The sequence below is a fragment of the Porites lutea genome, chromosome 1, assembly GCF_958299795.1.
Source record: "Porites lutea chromosome 1, jaPorLute2.1, whole genome shotgun sequence".
In the NCBI taxonomy this organism is placed as follows: Eukaryota; Metazoa; Cnidaria; class Anthozoa; order Scleractinia; family Poritidae; genus Porites; species Porites lutea.
Window position 1 is genome coordinate 2,889,828 of NC_133201.1, and position 17,015 is coordinate 2,906,842.

Here is a 17,015-nt window from a genome sequence, read left to right on the forward strand (position 1 = left end):
CTCACCCACCCGACCCGTACTATGAAACTAGTTCCAGTTTCCTCTCGATTATTTCATTGCAAAGATGGCGGACTGAATGACAGGAAATTGTACTCGCGTTACAAAGTTGAGAAGTTAAATTGTTCAATTCTGATTGTTGTTCCACCTTATCAAAATGGTGCGAGTTCTTTTGTTTCACTACTTTAAATCTCAAAGAGTTTTCTTCGATTCCTTCCAACCAACATCCATCACTTCTACAAAAGACTATCTGTTTCTTGCAACGGGAGAAATGAAAGTGCTGGTTTACTCGCTCGAGCTGCCGAATTTCCCTCTGTTTTGCCAGTTTCCTACCATTTCTAAACCTGTCAATTTGATCTGCAACGAGAGAGCAAAATGCGTTGTGACTATCGAAAAGAAAACGGAGAGACGAAGATCACGTCGAAGTGCGTCGACTCATTCCCGAGCGTACTTCAACTGGTTCAAAGCTAATCTAGAAGAACCCGTACGCACGTATGTGGCAGGGCATTCTCTAAAGCAAAGCCAGGAGGCTGAGGAAGCTGCAAAGGCATTTCTTGCCCTAGAAATCCCAACTCAATTTAATGTTAGTGATATTTGTTGTTGTCCTACAAGCGGTAATGTTGCTATTGCTGGTGAGACCAGGGTCAGCTTGTTTAGGTGGAACAGATATCCGCAATCTGACGGATCCAATACTGGTACATTATCACGTGACCTAGAACACTTCTTAGATATTGAGCCAAGTATGTCTATAAAAGGCCTGGCATTGAGCGATTCATATTTAGCCCTAAGATCAAATTTAGATGTGCAAGTCCTCAAGTTGGTTTTCATGTTGGAGCGAGAGTCCATTCCCCCAAGTGGAAGAGGAAAGCTGTCCAGCCACAGTGCAACTTTGCAAAATAGGTATGCCTTAAAACAGCAGTCTGTCACCTTCCTGCTCCCCTCCCCACCTTGACACACACTTTTGCTTTCAACAAGCTGCCTATCTTGAGATCAGGTGACTAGTTGTTTGAGCCATGAAATAAAAATTCTCTCTCCCACCCCACCCTCTCGATGAAGAGGTAGCACTAAAAAACCCTGCACCTAATAAGCCTTGCATGCTACACCTCCTACAACCTTTTAATTTACATGTAAATTTGAACCTCCAGTAAGTCACCACTAAAAGTGTCAAAAATGGTAGTTGATTATAAGAGGTTGTTTACTACTAGAGGCTACAGTCCTAATGGATCATAATGCTTTGACTGGGAAAACTGGAAAATGGTAGGGATCAAACCAGCAGGAGTCTATTTTGAGGAGGTGTTCTTTTAGCGGCCTGCCAGTAAGAGGGAATTGACTGTAGATCATTATAATTTATGGATTGAACTATTTCCTTGTTGACAGGGCAACAACATCTGGGCATGTAGATCAAACCCAGGACTATAATCAAACTAATGATGACAACTGTACGTTGTGGTCTTTTGATGATTGTTCACTATTATCCCTTTCATCTAAACAACCCTCTGTGAAGTCACCAGATCAGGATTTTATGTTTCCAACCATAAGAAAGGAAAAGGTGTTTAAAGACTGCTTACCAGAATGTAAAGAAGTACTGGGGCCAGTTTCAGATGTACCTGGACACCCTGTGACTGTGGTATTTGGTGGACTCTTTGGTATTGGTATTGCTGTGGATAGACCCATGTTAAAGGTGAAAGGAGTAACCATGCTGTATCGACGCTTCAGAGCTGAGCAGCTAAGCAATGATGGCAATGATGCAGCAACTCTTCACACCTTGCAGCTTCTACCAACGTATACACAAGGTGAGTTTTGTCTTTTTGTACTTTGGCAGGGCTTTCAATGGAGGTCAACTCTCCAAAGAAAATCCCTCACCATTTTTCTCTTTTGTACACTTATGCTACTTCTTTGAAACTTCTAAGAGAGTAAGATGTCATTGTCTGGGTTAGTGTAGACCTGAGCGGGACTGTTGATGACAGTGAGTTAACATTTTGACAACCTGTGCAGGTGTTATGTCAGTGGTATTAAACTCTGAATGAGCAGAGTCAAATACCATCTGCTGACAAATCAGAAGTGGCTTTGAGTGACAATGACTGACTTTTGCACAGGTTGTCCCAATATCAGTCAGTGTCATCAACAGTCCTATCAACTCCTTATGACATGATTCCCCCCGGGGGGAAGGGGTACTCCCTTATATAAGCCAATGGACATGTGCCAGTTTAAAGGGTAGGGTTTTTGCACCCTTTTGGTCTGATAACGAGCATAGACTTTGCCCCTTTTGTTCTGGAATTGGGTATGGTTTTCGAGGGAACTGCACCTACACCTATCCTGTAGTCATGGTGACCATTGGGGCGCCATGGACATAACAACCCTTTCCCTCCATTTGATTTTGTTTTCAGCTTCTCTTAGGGCATTGCAAAACTTCAACCCTGTCCACTCAGAGACATTATTCTCCCAATGCCTCCTTTGTTGGCCCCTTCTTCTCCCTCCTTGCACTGTTCCTTGAACTATGACAGAACTACAAGAGTGTATGTATCATCATGATACCGTTTAAATTTCAAATGAATAAGAAAGAAAGAGAAATATGCAAATTCAAAATTGGTTTCAAGAAATCTATTTTGTTGGCATTTTAATTTACATGTATTACTAAGTAATGACAACAATTTCTTAGAGCCCAGGTCCGAAATTTGTATGGAGGTTAGAGGCCAGGTCTGAAAACAGGTGTGAAAAATGACATTTTTGGGACTGAAATAGGGTCATGATTTGGAGAACCAGGTGGCACACCCCCACCAAGAATTCCCAGGAGTACTAGTACTACTTACTACATTTTTTATATGTTATTTAAAAATCTGCAATTCAGTACGATACAGCTGTATGTGTTTGATGATGCACCTTGACAAAATGCATGAGACTCTTAGAATGGCGAAGCTAAAGTTTGTATTTTAATATTATTTTTCAGGGGTTCCTCATATAAAGGAAATGCAGAAATCTCCACTGGTATCAAAAAGTCCTTCAGATCCCACACTGTGTGGGATGTGTTGCCTCATCTCAGGACCTAAAGAAGGATTTCTGTATGATGTTTTTGGCTCCTGTAAGCTGCTCTCTTATTACAAGTATACATGCGATACAATCAGTGTGTCAACGTGCAGTGGTCTGCTACATGCAATAACCCGACAGGGAATTGAGACGTACACTGTGAGGATGTATGCTGCGGCTTCTGATTGGGTTAGAGGAAATGTAGTTGTTGACGTTAAACTTGATCAACGGCACAGCTCTGTAGAGCAGTTGGAAGTCACAGTTAACATGATGAAAAGGATTGAAGAAAACTGTCAAGACTTGCGAGGTAAAAGTGATGTGGAGTTTTTAGTGGGTAGCTGTGATGAGACTACATTAAACACCAGCTCTGTTGCTGTTTTCCCAAAAAGTGTTGAATCAACAAGAGTGGTGTGTAAGACAAATGGACATGTAGACCAAGAGGAACCTCAGAATACTGCTGCCATCAGCGTAACTGATCTATCCTCTTCAGCAAGTGACTCAAACACCAGCTCTGTTGCAGTCTCCTCCAAAATTGTTGAACCAACAAGATGTGTAGTTTGCAAAACAAATGGACATATTGACCAAGAGGAAGAACAAAATACTGCCGCAGACATTTTAAATAATGATCTACCCTTATCAGCGAGTGACTCAAACATCAGCTCTGTTGCCATCTCCTCCAAAAGGGTTGAAGAAACAAGTGTAGTTTGCAAGACAAATGGACATGTTGAGCAAGAGGAACCTCAAAGTACTGCCACAAACATTGTAACTGATGATCTACCCTCATCAGCAAGTCACTCAAACGCCAGCTCTGTCGCTGTCTTCCCGAAAAGTGTTGAACCAACAAGTCTATCATGCAAGACAGGTGAACGTGTTGAGCTAGAGGAAAATGAAAAAACTGCCACAAGCACTGTTAATGATGATCTACCCTTATCAGAAAGTGACTCTAATGTTTCAGACTTTGAGTCTGTAGATTCAACTTCTTGTAACAACTCAAAACCACCTGGAACAGAAATTTCTAGAGAGATGTTGCCAAGCAATAGTGAATGTGAACCATCGCCTTCAGATGTCACACTTACTGTTGACAACTCAGGAAGAACGCTTGTTAGATTCACTTCAAGAAGCAGGACCCCATCGCCTGCTTTAGCAATGAAAGAGGGTCAAAATGACAGTGAAAGTAGTACAGAGAATGAGACAGTTCAGAGCACAAGAACATTTGCTTCAGCGAGCTTGGGTCTCAGCGGTAGTTCTGGTACTAAACTGAGTGAAACAGCTTATTTTGCTGCTATAAATAAACTTACCAATGATAGTGGATGGACTTTGCCAGTTTTTGATCTAGAGAGTTTGCGAAAGGTAGGTTAATATGTAGTGTTTGGATACAGGGCTGCACTCTAGCAGTCTCCAGGGCCCCTGGTACTTTACTTTTGCTCTTGGGTGACTAGGAAATCTTAAGCTTTTTTTATAGAAAAATGCTATGCTGGGCACCCTGGATTTCATATGTTCAGAGCAGGGGGCTCCCTTCAATTTTCCTCTAGGTTTTGTGAATTGACAATTTGACCCCATGATCTTGGTGCATTTGTGATGAGACTCATAGTATCTTTCTTGTGACCATATTTCTGCCTCTGAGCCTTTTACGTTTGCTATCAATGTCTAAGATTTTTAAACAAAGGTCTTGATGTCTTGGCAAGTCTCTTATTTTACCATTTTCTCTTCATCATTGCTGCATGGTCCATCTGTTCATGTTAATAGTATTGTCAAGGATTGGTTTGAGTTCACACATTCAATTTTTACAATCCACACTGAAATAAGGACTAGAATTACCTGTATTTTAATCGAGGTGAACAGAGGGAGAACAACTTTTGTTCTGAACTTTCAGAAGGGTCTTTATGAGGGTTTTGCAGGGGGATTCTTCTGATTAAGCTCGTCTGTTTTATAATTTTTTCTACAGCGATGCCCTCCATCATCTCTTGACATCTGTTTGATTGGCATGTACCCATTTGCTGGATCTCAGTATGTGTTGGCTACTGGAGAACGTGTTGTGCTGTTGACAAGAGCTTCACACGATGCCTTGCAAAGAAGCAAAAGGTGATAAGTGGTAAAACATGTTTTTTTAGGACAATAAGGTTCTACAAGAGCTTGAATTCCAGCTTGTCCTTTGGGCAAGCAGCTCTCTCATTTTGCTTGCTCGGGGCCACTTCTTGCTTGTCTAAGCTAGTTACTGAGAACTTGCCGGGACCCTTGCTCATTGGGTTTCAAGTAAGCTGTAAAAGTTACTTGCCCAGCAAGAAAATCCACTTGTCCCAGTGCCTTGACGGGATGTATTTTTTGAGCCCTGGACAAGTTAATTCAAAAAATAGGAGACATGGTGCAGAGGATTTCATATAAAATAGCATGAAGAATACAACCCTGTTAGTATAAGAGCTCAAGATGTTAAAGCCTGCAAGCAAGCTCTGCATCTGGGGAAGTTGTGAGAAGTCATGCTTGAGTGGCACAGAAAAGGGCAGGAAAAGAAAAGGAATAGTTTGCCCTCATGTGTTCTCTTGTGGCTCTGTTCTTTCACCAGAAATAAAGCGTTTGCTCACAGACTGAAAATGTTAACACTTTTTGCCTTACTCTCCTGTTTCTTGAATTTTCAAGTTTTAGAAATAGACCACCAAAGCCTCAACAGGAACAAGGAGACAGCAGTAAACCAGACTGGACAGTATATGTTTTGCAGAACATGGAATCAACCCAACTTTACAAAGCTGTGGTATGTGGTGTGCTTGAAGATGTTTCGATGTTTTGTCCACATTACATGTGGAAACAAATGACTTGCCCCTTGTGAGGTTATCCGGATTCTGGAATCAGGGAAATTTTTGCTTGTGGAATACGAAATTTTGGGCTTTCAAATCTGTAATCTACATTAACTCGAGGAATCTGGAGTCCTGCATTAGAAGGAATCTGGAATGTAGTACCTAGATTCTGGAATCCACAGTGTAGGACTGCCTTAGATTACCTTGTATGGGGTGAAATGATGTTGATGATACTTTTCACATTTTACAGATGCCATTAGCAAGTCGATGTCAGAAGCACAATGCACAGGCATACCAACATCTTGTTTGTGAGCAGCACATGTTTCTAAGAAACCTTTGTTTGGCTAGTGTGACGGGCCAAGAGGACAAAAAGACAAAGAAAGTGCAGAAATTGCTCTGTGAGTCTGCTGCAAATCTGGCCGATTTATATGCAAGGTAAGTGTAAATGTTATACTGTAGTTCAAAATTAAATTCAGGTTAAAATGTTTTAACCCTGGTTGATTTTCAATTTCCTTTGTCTCTGAACCCCAACTATTGATAAATTAGAGCTAGGAGTACCCATGGGTGCCAGAGACTTTTCATGCATGGTGTCTGGTTTTGGTCAAGTCTGTGTAGTGACCAGTGCTAAAGCATTTCGCCTGGCCTCGACACTCATTGCTTCATCCTTTGACCAAAGATCTGTCAGCAGAATCCAGCCGCACTAGAGAAAGAAACCTCTGGTACACAGGTTAGGCTAGGAGACGAAGAAAATTGAGAATCAACCAAAGGTAAAAATTTAATTCTTACCTAAAACTTAAACATTAAATCCACCCATAGCTAATCTTGCTACAGCTGTATACATGTATGAAGCATTAGACAGTCTTTTAGAAATGGATAACATTTGGCAGTGTGTGTCAGTCCCAACATGACATGCACCTTTAATGCCCGAAAGTTTTTGTTTTTGTTTTCAGGATACCCAGTGTCTACCAAGATAGTGCAGATTACTTCAACATGACTGGCCTCTCGCTGCGAGACATTGTCAACAGGGCGTACCATAAGTCTGGCCAGACGACTGTGGCTGAGGGTTTAATCCACTTCCTGGATGAAAAACTGCTGGGGTTCGATGAACCTGTTCCTGTATCTGAGGTAAGATGCCGAGTTTTACATGTATCTGAGGTTTACGAATGATGTTGCTATAAAGCAAAAGATTTGACATGCAGACGTAATGAAATTTCGGCGGCACTGCAGAACTTTAAAGAAGAGGAGTAGTTACGTCACGTTGTCATGGTAGCAAAATTTCTGGATCACAGATCCCAGATCCAGAAATTTTGCTACCATGGTAACGTGACGTCACACTTCTCCTCTTGGTGACCCTCTAGTACTGGGTGCCCAGAAAAGGGCTAATTGGTCTTGCGTAATATTTTTTAGGAGCAACAAAGTTATGGGTTACAGCTGTTTAAAGAAATCTCTTAGACTTCTTTCATTCTTTTTTCAGAATACAGCCAAGAAAATCTTCAAGTTGTATTCAAAAGGGAAACCTGAACGTGTTGCAGAGATAATTCTAGTGTCATCTCTTAGTGGCTTTTCCTCAGGTATGGTTCGATAAGTCCAGCTATACGAACGCAGACCTATTTCCGGTCGTCACTTCTCGAAGACCGGAAATACGTCCAGGCCAGATCTGTCCAGCTCGGAACTAAAGAACGCTTTTCAATTTCTAACTTTTGATAGCATTTCAATGATTCTTCTCTGTTGTTAACGTTTTGTTTCTGTTAAGACACCGCATTATCTGCGCTGGAAGATCTGAAGAAGGCGAAATTCGCTGATGGAGGTGTGTACAGGTTAGTGAATGTTGTTTAGTTGGTTATTTGTCTATTTATGTGTTCCATTTCTTTGGAAACAGATTTTGATTTGAGCTATTTTGTTTTAGCCTTTCTCCACTGGATAACCTTGTGCGAGCAGTTTTATATCTTCATCAATGTGAACCTGATCACGCGCAGGCAGCCCTGTTTTCCATCCCTAAGGTACCTGTAATATTTTGCTCTAATTTCTTTTTTTTAACAGATCCAAGTACAGTCAAAGTTCTCGTGAGCAGTTCATTAAAATGGTTCAGCTGTAGCATTTAGCTTGTCACCAGGTGCTTTCGTGGGAAAAAGAGCGAACAACGGAGCGAGCGCGATGAAAGAGGCGAATCGAGCGGGGGATTGAGGACGCGGCTGTGGCGAAAATCATGCGACATTTTTCTGGCGTTTGGCTGTTAAAAAAGTTTTTTTCGCGTTGGTTTGACACTTTCCCTTAAAAAACCTGTATTTAACTACCCGTGTGTGATTATGTAAGATTTTGCCGTCTAGTTCTTGGGGCTCTACAAAACTGCTTGCAGTTAATAAGTCATGACATTTTTTTCATGCAGAAAAAGCTTGTGGAAGTCCTGACTACACATTATTACCTGTTACACGAGGATGGAACTCATTTTACACCGCTGGCACAGGTGTGTAGTATTATTTCAATCATCATGTGTCCGCTTTAAAGTATTGGGAACGTCAAATGATGGTTAATTTTTAACATGAGCTGGAGTGTGACTATTGCCTTAAATCTTGTGTTCCTGGCCATGACTAGCGAGAAAAGACAAAGGGAAACTTGGAGGGATTTGTCGCTGCGGTAATTAGGGACTTTTTAACAGGTAGCAAAAAAACTACGAAAATCCAAAAATGACGGTCATTGGTGACCAACCCAAGCAACACAAAAACGGCCAAAAAGATTACAAACGACCAAAAAAAATGACCAAAAGACGAACAAAACGACCAGAACGACAATAATACAAAACTATCAAAAGGAGCAAACAAAGATCACAATTAACGAAACTGACAAAAATGAGCACAACGACCATTGAAAGAGCCTTCAGAGTCGTTGCACTTGACGCGCGGGAAAACCCTCCCCTTTTTTCCACAACCCTCTTCTCATATCAGTAATTTCTTCAACCGCAAAGGGTAATAATCGTTTTTGTTGTTTATTAAACGTTGTTGCTTTTTTCAGCTTTTAAGAAAGCATCAACCGGCGGTTTTCTTGCAAGGTCTTCTTCAGCTTCATGACAAATACATCCTGTCGCTGGACACTCTTCTAACCTTGCTAGGGGTAAGATCAAAACTTTGATGCAAACTAACCCTTAAACTGCAAATCTTTTTTTTTTTAATCTGGAAAAATAATACCATGTGAAATAACTTGATGCACAGATTTCGTCTGAATGGTTAAAGTATGGCATACTTTAAGGCTTTACTCTACCGATTAATAAGACAGATCCACTTTGCCAAACATTTTTAGCGGAAGGTCCTGCTTAGCACATAAGTATTTCATCAATAGACCTAAAAGTTTGTATTACAGTAAAAATTCTAACCTGCATAATTGCTTTGAGATTAAAGTTTTTCATCCAAAAATGCCTTTGGTGTGTTTCCCAGTCGAGGCACAAAAATGTATTCCGCGACCTGCTCAGCCTGAAGTCCAAAAACGCGCGAAATATAAAAACCGGAAGCCAATTCCCACTTGCACAGAGGGCAATTTTTGGAAATTCAGTATGGAAGGAAAAAGAGTAACGACCCTTTCACGGTTTTTTCGACTTTTAACATGGATAATTTAGGGAAAATTCGTCAACTCTGCTAGAAAGAGCGCCTTTAAATGAGAAAATTTGCCAAGTTTGAAAGTGACTAGTTAAAAACAGACGTTTGTTTGGTGGGGGGCACGAACTTGCCGCCTACCGTATTGTCTGTAAATTTTCGAAACTTTGAAGAGTTATATCTTCGCTCACTTAAAACGTATCACTTTCAAACTTAGCAATTTTACTAATTTCAAGGCGCTCTTTCCATTGGTGTCGGCGGATTTTCCCTAACTGGTTCATGTCAAAAGTTGAAAAAAGCCGTGAAAGGGTCTATTGAGCTATGGGAGAGACGATTAATTACTCCAATGCCTCGGTTGAATTTATTTATTGTAAAGAAATTAGCGTATCTTGCTGCAGTTTGGCTATAAAACTGATCTGTGTGTTGGTCATCTATTGAGCTATCGGGGAGAAGATTAATTACTCCAATGCCTCGGATGAATTTATTCACTTGTAAAGAAAAGCGTATCTTGCCGCAGGTTGGTTGTAAAACTGATCTATGTGTTGATCATCTATGAAGTGCGACCAGTCTTATTTTATTTATGCTCTTACCTTCCAGGCTAGTAGACCAGATGCTCATCAGAATGAACTTGCCATTGGATTTATGGAAGCTGTGCTTAATGGTTTGTGTGTAATTAAAAGAACGTATAAATTATCATCCATTTACACTGTTTAGAGGAAAGGATTGTTTCACCCAACTGAGTTTGGTTGTTCATAGAAATAAACGTATTTGAGTTTTTTTTACGTTATTTTTTGTTTCAGATAAAGGCAGAGGTGACTCGTTTGCTGCAACTGTGGTAATTAAGTTTTTTCATCCTTAGGACATGTGTTTTTACGTCAACTAAACCTATTTAAAGAAGCCATTATCCCCCCAGGAAGCAGTCTGCCGCTCAACTGAGTTTTATCGTTTGGCTAATTTAGAATGATTCCCAGTGTTGTTAGACCAAAACCAAACCTAGACTTTTGAACCAATCACAATACGCAGACAGTCAATTGAACCGATCACGGTAGACGCAAATTCTCAACGAAACCAATCACAATAGTCGCAGAAATTGAATTACACTAACTGAATCTATCAGGACGGAATTACATGTAGCCGGCGCTAACCACGACCACACCTGGGTAAGCTTTTGACTGTTATAGCGAGTACAAGAGTATGCAACGTGTATCAACAAACACCACTGAATTGTAGTCAACAGCTACTGGCGTCGTACAAACGACTTATTGTTGGAATCAAGTAAAACTAACTACGAGAGATCCACTGGACAACTGACAATTTGACTAGACTAACAATGAACTACTGTTTAACTGTGACAATAGTCTGATCGAAACGCACCAATGACCTTACGAGTCTTCACAGCAATAACATCACGGCTTTACTGGCAGACGATCAATAACATCGCGAAGTAATTGACCAAACAGGTCAATAACCAGAGTTTAATACCATCAACTGAGGTGATACAATTCACTTTGACTCTCAAGGTGACTACCGCACAGGTTGTCAAAACGTCAGTCACTGAAAACAACAACAGTCCTATTCAGGACTACGTTCACCCGGACGATCATACTCAACCCACTTATGCGTATCAACAAGTTGCGAATGGTCTCAGTTACTTCGGATTGGTTGAGTTAATGGCACAATATTTTAGCCAGCCACAATAAGAAATATAGAATAGGTACGTTCGTCCGTCGGTTGCCGCTTAACCTTGGGTTTTTCATTCTTTATAGATTCCATTATGTAGTGTATATCTAGAGAGAATCAGGAGCCACAGAAGAAAGCGCCAGTCCACCTCATCACATCAACATGTGGTCAGTTTTTAGTTTTGACAGTTCTTTAGTGTATTTTTTCTACACGTAATTATTATTGCCTTTGTCGTCATCATCGTCAACATCATCATCATCATCATCGTCATTTTCATCGTCATCATCATCGTCATTATCATCATCATCATTATCGTCATCGTCATCGTCATCGTCATCGTCATCATCATCATCATCATCATCATCATCGTCATCATCAACAAGGTCAACATTTATTTCCATCCGCCAAACTGACGTTGACAGATCAATGATTCGTACACAAAGTAAGGGTTAGGGTTAGGTTTAGATTAGGGTTAGGGTTAGGGTTGTTGCTATAAATATTCAAATCAAACCAATCATTGTTAGCAAATCTTTGGTGGTTTAGGGGTTACAATGATGCACTGAGCGGCCGATGCTCCGAGATCGAATCCTACTCGTACTTTCCTGAATTTTTTTTTCCTTAAAAATTGAAGAGACTTGGACTTTTATGAACAGAAATTTCAAGAGACAGAGAAATTTCATGTAAGAAAAGTGAAATGTCTTGTGAGAGCCACTGAGAGGAAAATGTCAGTTTGGCGGATGGAAACAAGTGACGACCCATCAACAGCAACGACAACCAAAAACACCATTCTTTGGGATGGCGTATTCTCTCTCCTTGGCTCCTCACAGTATCCTGTTCACTCTATTCTTCTTTTCTTATCCATGCTCGCTTTTGTTCTTTGCTATTTACAGTGTACAACGTACTAATCGGTTCCTGCAGTGTATTAATGACTTGAGTGATCTTGGTTTATACTTATTTGATAGTAGTGTGTGTCTCTTTTGATCTTCTCTTCTTCTCTTGTATTAAGCATTTCACATTACCTTAAACTGCAAAGTAACAGGGACTCGTTCTTTGTCACATAAAACGGCAACTTATAACTTACGCCGTCTTGAATTTCTTTTTTTTAGCCTAAAGGAGAAGGTCACTTTGGTGCGCGTCACTTATGGCTAAACAAGGTGTCACCTTTTCAGGGTAAGACGTAACTGCAGCTTGGAGCAGAAACTTTGTTTTGTAGTCTGTTAAAACAGCCCATATTTTGCGAGGCCCCCACTGGTTTCCCCGCAAAATCATGTCTAAGGAACGAGCGCAGAAATTCCATACTGATGACGTGTCAGTATGGAATTTTTGTTGTCGTTCTTCAGACTTCAATTCACAGGGAAACAAGGGGTGGTCTCGCAAAATGTGGGCTATTTTCACAGACTATTTTGTTTTGCGGGTTTTTTCTCTGTCCATGAGATAGGCTAAGACCACTTTTCCTTAACTGAGGTCAAAAGAAAATCCTGAAAATTTTTATTATTTTTGCTGAAATTTCAGGTTCATTGACTCATTCAGTCCCAGGCTGCCCGTGTTCCAAACCAAGTTCTCCCCAGTGCTCTCCTCAGTTGTCTCGGTCTTCATTGTTTTCCGGTCCCTCGCGGCGAGGAGCGGGAGTCATGTACACTGGAGACACTTCGATGCGCGTACATGAATGTTGCTGCTGTTGCTGTAATGAGGATCTTCTCAAGCTACAGGTTACTGGACTCGTTCTATGTTTGAGATGTTGAACAACTTGAAGACAGAAACAAAAAGGGAAAGAAACTAAGAAAATGCTACAATCTTAGACAAAACTGTTGAGAAAAGTGCAAACTTGGGGGGCATTTCTTCTAAACTTCGTAGCCGACCGATTCTTCCCTCCCCCCTCCCCCCTCCCCCCTCCCCCTGGAAGCAGTGTTGTTGGGTCTTCAAAAGAAAGCCGGATCCCAAAGCATTTGTAGGAAGCAACTTTGAACTGGGGGAGGGGGTTTTCTTATCAAATTATCAAATGTTAGAAATTTTATAATTTAGCGATCGGTAGAGGGCTTTATCCCCTTCCACGGAAATAAGCGTGCTAACTTTTGTGGTTAAAAAAAGCCGTTGATTTGGAAATAGTTTTGTTGCGTTAGGTAGTGCGCATTAATGAAAACATTTTCTCAAGTAGTTTTCTCCAGGATTGTAGACAGGTTTCTTGCTATGTTTATTTACCAAAAGTGATGACAGTTTCAACCCCCTTCTCTGGAGTCTCTGGAGTCAAACTAAGGTGTTTCTCGTGCCTAATTAAGTTATTTGGGGATCATAAAATTATCTACATAACACTTGTTTTGTTATTCGTCGTGTGACTTGGGTATAATAGAGAGCTTTTGATTCTAAGACGAGGACGACTTTTCCCAATACTAAGTATTGCGCGCGCGAACCAACATCATTTTGGCGGGAAAATAAGGTAGCCGTCGTCATCCTACCACGATTTTTAGCGAGAATGTCGTAGTAGCGAAAACAAGTTATCAAATGTTAGAAATTTTATAATTTAGCGATCGGTAGAGGGCTTTATCCCCTTCCACGGAAATAAGCGTGCTAACTTTTGTGGTTAAAAAAGGTACAATGAAGCTTTGGGGGTGTCTATTTTTAGAGAATCGGCGAGAAAACTTGTATTAAATTTCGTCCTTCGTTGTCGTCCTCCTCCTCGAAACTAAAGCTCTCTAATAAGATTAATCCCAGCGAGAGTTATCTAACATGATGAAGTATTTTTTTTGTCCTCAGGCTCTTCTTTGTTCCAAGTTTGTCAGCAGCGACGTATGTGATTTTGTTTTAAGAAGAATTGAGGATCAGAAGATGAAAGACATGACGTCTATATTTCTTCTTTGTCTTCCTCATGTGAACAGATATACTGAGGTAAGAAGGACTTCTTTACTTGTAACTGCCAAGATTATCGGAGATCAAAGCTAGAGAAAATCGCCCAATCTTATTTTTAAGTACTGAGAAAAATTAGTTCTACTATGTGAAAGTATTCCTGAAAGGGTTTCAAAGCCACGCCACTTGATTGCGTGTAGTGACACAAATGGGGAGAACTCCAGTATGGCCTCAAAAACTGCCCATGGCGATAAAGGCTTATCATAAAATAGTAAGTTTACGCAAAGGCGTTCTAGAGCAAAATACGTCAACCGGAAGTGAAATATTTTCCCTTTTAATATGCCTTGTGGTGCTAAGTGTCTTTACTGCAGTATTGAGACTATTTGCCCCAAAATCTGGCCATTGCCACTGCCCAAAAATGCAAACATATCACTTCCGGTTGACTTGTGTCGTTCAGAACCGCCTTTGCTTAAGCTTCTTATTACCCCTAGAATGCGTTTTATGTGGTGCAGTCTCAGGCGAAGTGACTAATATGACGTCACCTCCACACATTCTCTTTTTACATTAAGAACATAGCGACTCGGTGGGTACGTAGAATAAATCTTAACTTCAACTATTTTTCTGGCACAGGCTGTTGCTGTCATTTTGGAGGATTTTCCTGAAATAATATTACCTTATGCAGACACTTATTTCGATCAAGATGTTGAGAAGGTTGGTACAGTTTGTTTCTATTGGTAACGTTTCCGCACAAGAGCTCATGATCCAAAAATAGCCCCGCTAGACCCAACCCTAGTCCTCAGTCCATAGGCGTTCTCTCTTCTCCTGTTTTCCGCTGAAAGACTGGGAAACTGAGAGTGGTGGTGATGTTTTTGATAACGTCACGGCTTTCTCCCTGAATCGTTTCGTTCAAAGTTGAACCTGACTTGCAGTGTTAAGTATTTGTTGTTCGTGAAGCTATTTTCAGAATACTGTTTATTTTCCAGTGGTCTCATCTCCTGAAAACGATACTTGACTTATGCAAAGAAGGACCAAACAGCGATGATTCTGAATTCAAGAAAGAGTCCATTGTTGCTGTTCTTAGAGGTACTAGTTCCACAATAGATTTACTGCTCTTTCACTAATTTAATTTTGTGGTAATGCGCAATTTACGGCAAGAGAGAATTCTCTGTTGTTTCCGGCTAATTTGCTCGTGCTTGCCAAAAAATGAATTCAAAGGTCTTGTAAGCGATCGTCTGAAAACTTAGAAAAGTCAACGGAACTGGAGCTTGTAGCTCGCATGATTGTAGGCTTTGTCTGCGCAAGTCTGTTTCAGTCTGTTAGCGTTCACAAAGTCACGCTTGTAGGGCCTTCGTCCACTGAACGTGTGAAAGATGCAAGCAATCTCGTACACCCTCATACACCTGCCTTCGTTTCGCACGTTGGTCACGAACAAAGGCGAGCATGAAAAGCTATTGACTGGTGACCATTGGCAAGGGACCACGGAAGCTAGAAGAGATAAGAGAGGAACCTACTTTCACCCTACCCGCTCTGCTTTGCGCGCAAATTTACTGGTGAGAGAGAGGTCTGGAAACAGGACAGTTTCTACATGGTCACCAGACTAGATAACGTGTGTAAAGGGATAAATCTCGTTCTCGTGTGAACAGCGTTAAACGCATAATTTTGCTCGCCTTACTAATATTTATAAACAGGATCAATTATTAGTCTAGTGAAAATATCATTGATTTATTGATTCATTCTCTGCTCAACGCAGACTCCGTTTTAGCTTATACCACGGAGAATTTTGGTATGCTTTTAATGTGTTTTGCTATTTTCCCTTCCTTTTCAGGAACGCTTCAGCAACTGTGCACAATCGTCACACCGAATGAGTTCCTAGCTTTGCTTCCTAATGACGGATGTATCGGTTTCTTTTTGCCATATCTTCAACAATGCTACAGTCGCTGTGCATCTGACTTGGTTAACAAAAGACTGGTGACGAGAACAAGGCAACTGACCAGTTAGTGACGGATACTCAAGCTACAGAGCAGTGTTTAGGTTCTGTAACTCAAAAGGAGGTCGGACACCTCATGAGGTTTAGACAACGTAGTATTCGTAATCGTTTTTTAAGAAGAAGAAAAGCGTACTTAGTGGGAAATTAAGATCAAGGAAAGTAAGAAAATAGAGCTGCGATTGAGTTTTGCACTGATTCGTAGTGACGAGGGTTAAGCACCGATCGATCCAGAGTGATTGGCTTATACTTACTGTTTTGGAACTCGATAACAAATTCTATAAAATTAAGAAGGAGGGGGCCAATTTAGTGCGAAAGAAAAGGGAAAATAAACAAACAATTATGGTTTGCCCTGATGTATAGTGATTGGTGTAAATTACTGATTGAGAATGATTAAACATTTATTTACTGTTTCGGAGACTCCATAGATATTCTTTAAAACTACGGCTGTTGGTACCGAATCTGCCGAATGCTCCTTTAGAATAATGGTTAAGGACAAGACAACTGTAATTAACTGGGTTCAAGGCTTTTGGACTCTATTTAGTTTGTTTTTTTAACTTTAAAGTTTAGGATAAGGTCTCTTCGGTGTCTACTGTTCATGGGGTATCCGATCTCCTTCTGGGCTATAGAATGTAGACTGTACCGAGTTATAGATCTTCCCCTTTCGCTGGATGGCATGGAGTGCTGAGATTCCATTTCATTTGGGATATACACTGACTTAAAGCACAAGACGCGATGCTTACCGACAGTAAAAAAGAAGTAGCCATTTCTCGTTCGCCGTAGACTTGGTGCTTGACCTGTCTAATATCAGAGCATTAGACGTCAAGTTTACGGCCAACGTCTTCTTGCGGTTTAACGTCGATTATCGATCCTACAGTGATAAAGAACTACGGTTTTCACTCATGTCACTTTTCAACGAATTAATTAAAACGCCTCTCTTGAGATTCTCGTTGAACACGGCAAACGCCATAACTTTAAATCGCTCGAAAATTGGTCACGTGTCATGTCTGCATAGTTTGCTGTAAACGCGTTGCAAATTTTACTGCGTCAAGAATTCAAATTTACTCGTAAGAGTTGTAAAAGCTGGTTTTCCTTAGCTTGGGACCAGGCTCCGCT

General features: G+C 40.8%; 1 protein-coding gene across 1 annotated transcript; it reads left to right on the plus strand.

Moving 5' to 3' along the window:
• Positions 1-68: 68 nt before the first annotated feature.
• LOC140942513 (uncharacterized) lies at positions 69-16,015 on the plus strand. The gene is made up of 21 exons (XM_073391432.1): positions 69-897; positions 1,375-1,790; positions 2,945-4,371; positions 4,967-5,103; positions 5,656-5,767; positions 6,061-6,245; positions 6,761-6,935; positions 7,285-7,381; positions 7,564-7,627; positions 7,717-7,810; positions 8,197-8,274; positions 8,820-8,918; positions 9,992-10,055; positions 10,195-10,229; positions 11,161-11,241; positions 12,181-12,244; positions 12,587-12,783; positions 13,826-13,957; positions 14,546-14,626; positions 14,899-14,998; positions 15,741-16,015. The coding sequence occupies exons 1-21, from the start codon at positions 155-157 to the stop codon at positions 15,911-15,913; spliced, it is 4,554 nt and encodes a 1,517-aa protein (XP_073247533.1). The 5' UTR covers positions 69-154; the 3' UTR covers positions 15,914-16,015.
• Positions 16,016-17,015: the final 1,000 nt, after the last annotated feature.

Excerpts from the sequence above, each read along its gene's own strand:
- LOC140942513 (XM_073391432.1), top strand. The coding sequence starts at position 155 with ATGGTGCGAGTTCTTTTGTTTCACTACTTTAAATCTCAAAGAGTTTTC. Across the intron at positions 4,372-4,966 it reads ATCTAGAGAGTTTGCGAAAG|CGATGCCCTCCATCATCTCT; the intron begins GTAGGTTAATAT and ends TTTTTTCTACAG. Across the intron at positions 7,811-8,196 it reads CCCTGTTTTCCATCCCTAAG|AAAAAGCTTGTGGAAGTCCT; the intron begins GTACCTGTAATA and ends TTTTTCATGCAG.